Here is a 465-nt window from a genome sequence, read left to right on the forward strand (position 1 = left end):
GAAATATCCTAATACTATAATAAATTAATAAAAAATAAAAATAATTAGAGGGAATACAAATATTATTTTGATACCATAAGAGTTTTAAAATTCAAAAAGTCTAGTGTAAGTAAATGTGAAATCATCATTTTATACCACAGACATACCAAAAGCCACTAAATGAATATTTTTAGAGCCATTATTGTGACGAGTATTGTATTATTGTCCACTTCTCCGGCTGTAACCTAAAGACTCGGTTGCTCTTCTCCAGGGATACCTGCTCCTGCTCTGTTTGCCCCTCAGCCCCTGCAGTACCCAGTCGTCCTCTCCACTCTGTCCTGATGAAGGAGGCCGACGCCATCAAGCTGTTTGTGGGGCAGATTCCCCGGAACCTGGAAGAGAAGGACCTGAAGCCCATCTTCGAGCAGTTCGGCAAGATCTATGAGTTGACGGTGATAAAGGACAAATACACGGGGATGCACAAAG

General features: G+C 40.9%; 1 protein-coding gene across 1 annotated transcript in view; it reads left to right on the forward strand.

Moving 5' to 3' along the window:
- Nucleotides 1-465, forward strand: part of LOC118336588 (CUGBP Elav-like family member 3) — a gene marked incomplete in the record, with an annotated part of 26,444 nt that overhangs the window by 1,127 nt on the left and 24,852 nt on the right. The window contains 1 exon segment of the mRNA XM_035673261.1: nucleotides 251-424. Coding sequence (XP_035529154.1) covers nucleotides 321-424 — 104 coding nt within the window.

The sequence above is a fragment of the Morone saxatilis genome, unplaced genomic scaffold (assembly GCF_004916995.1).
Source record: "Morone saxatilis isolate NCDOM2014 unplaced genomic scaffold, NCSU_SB_2.0 Contig24, whole genome shotgun sequence".
NCBI lineage: Eukaryota > Metazoa > Chordata > Actinopteri > Moronidae > Morone > Morone saxatilis.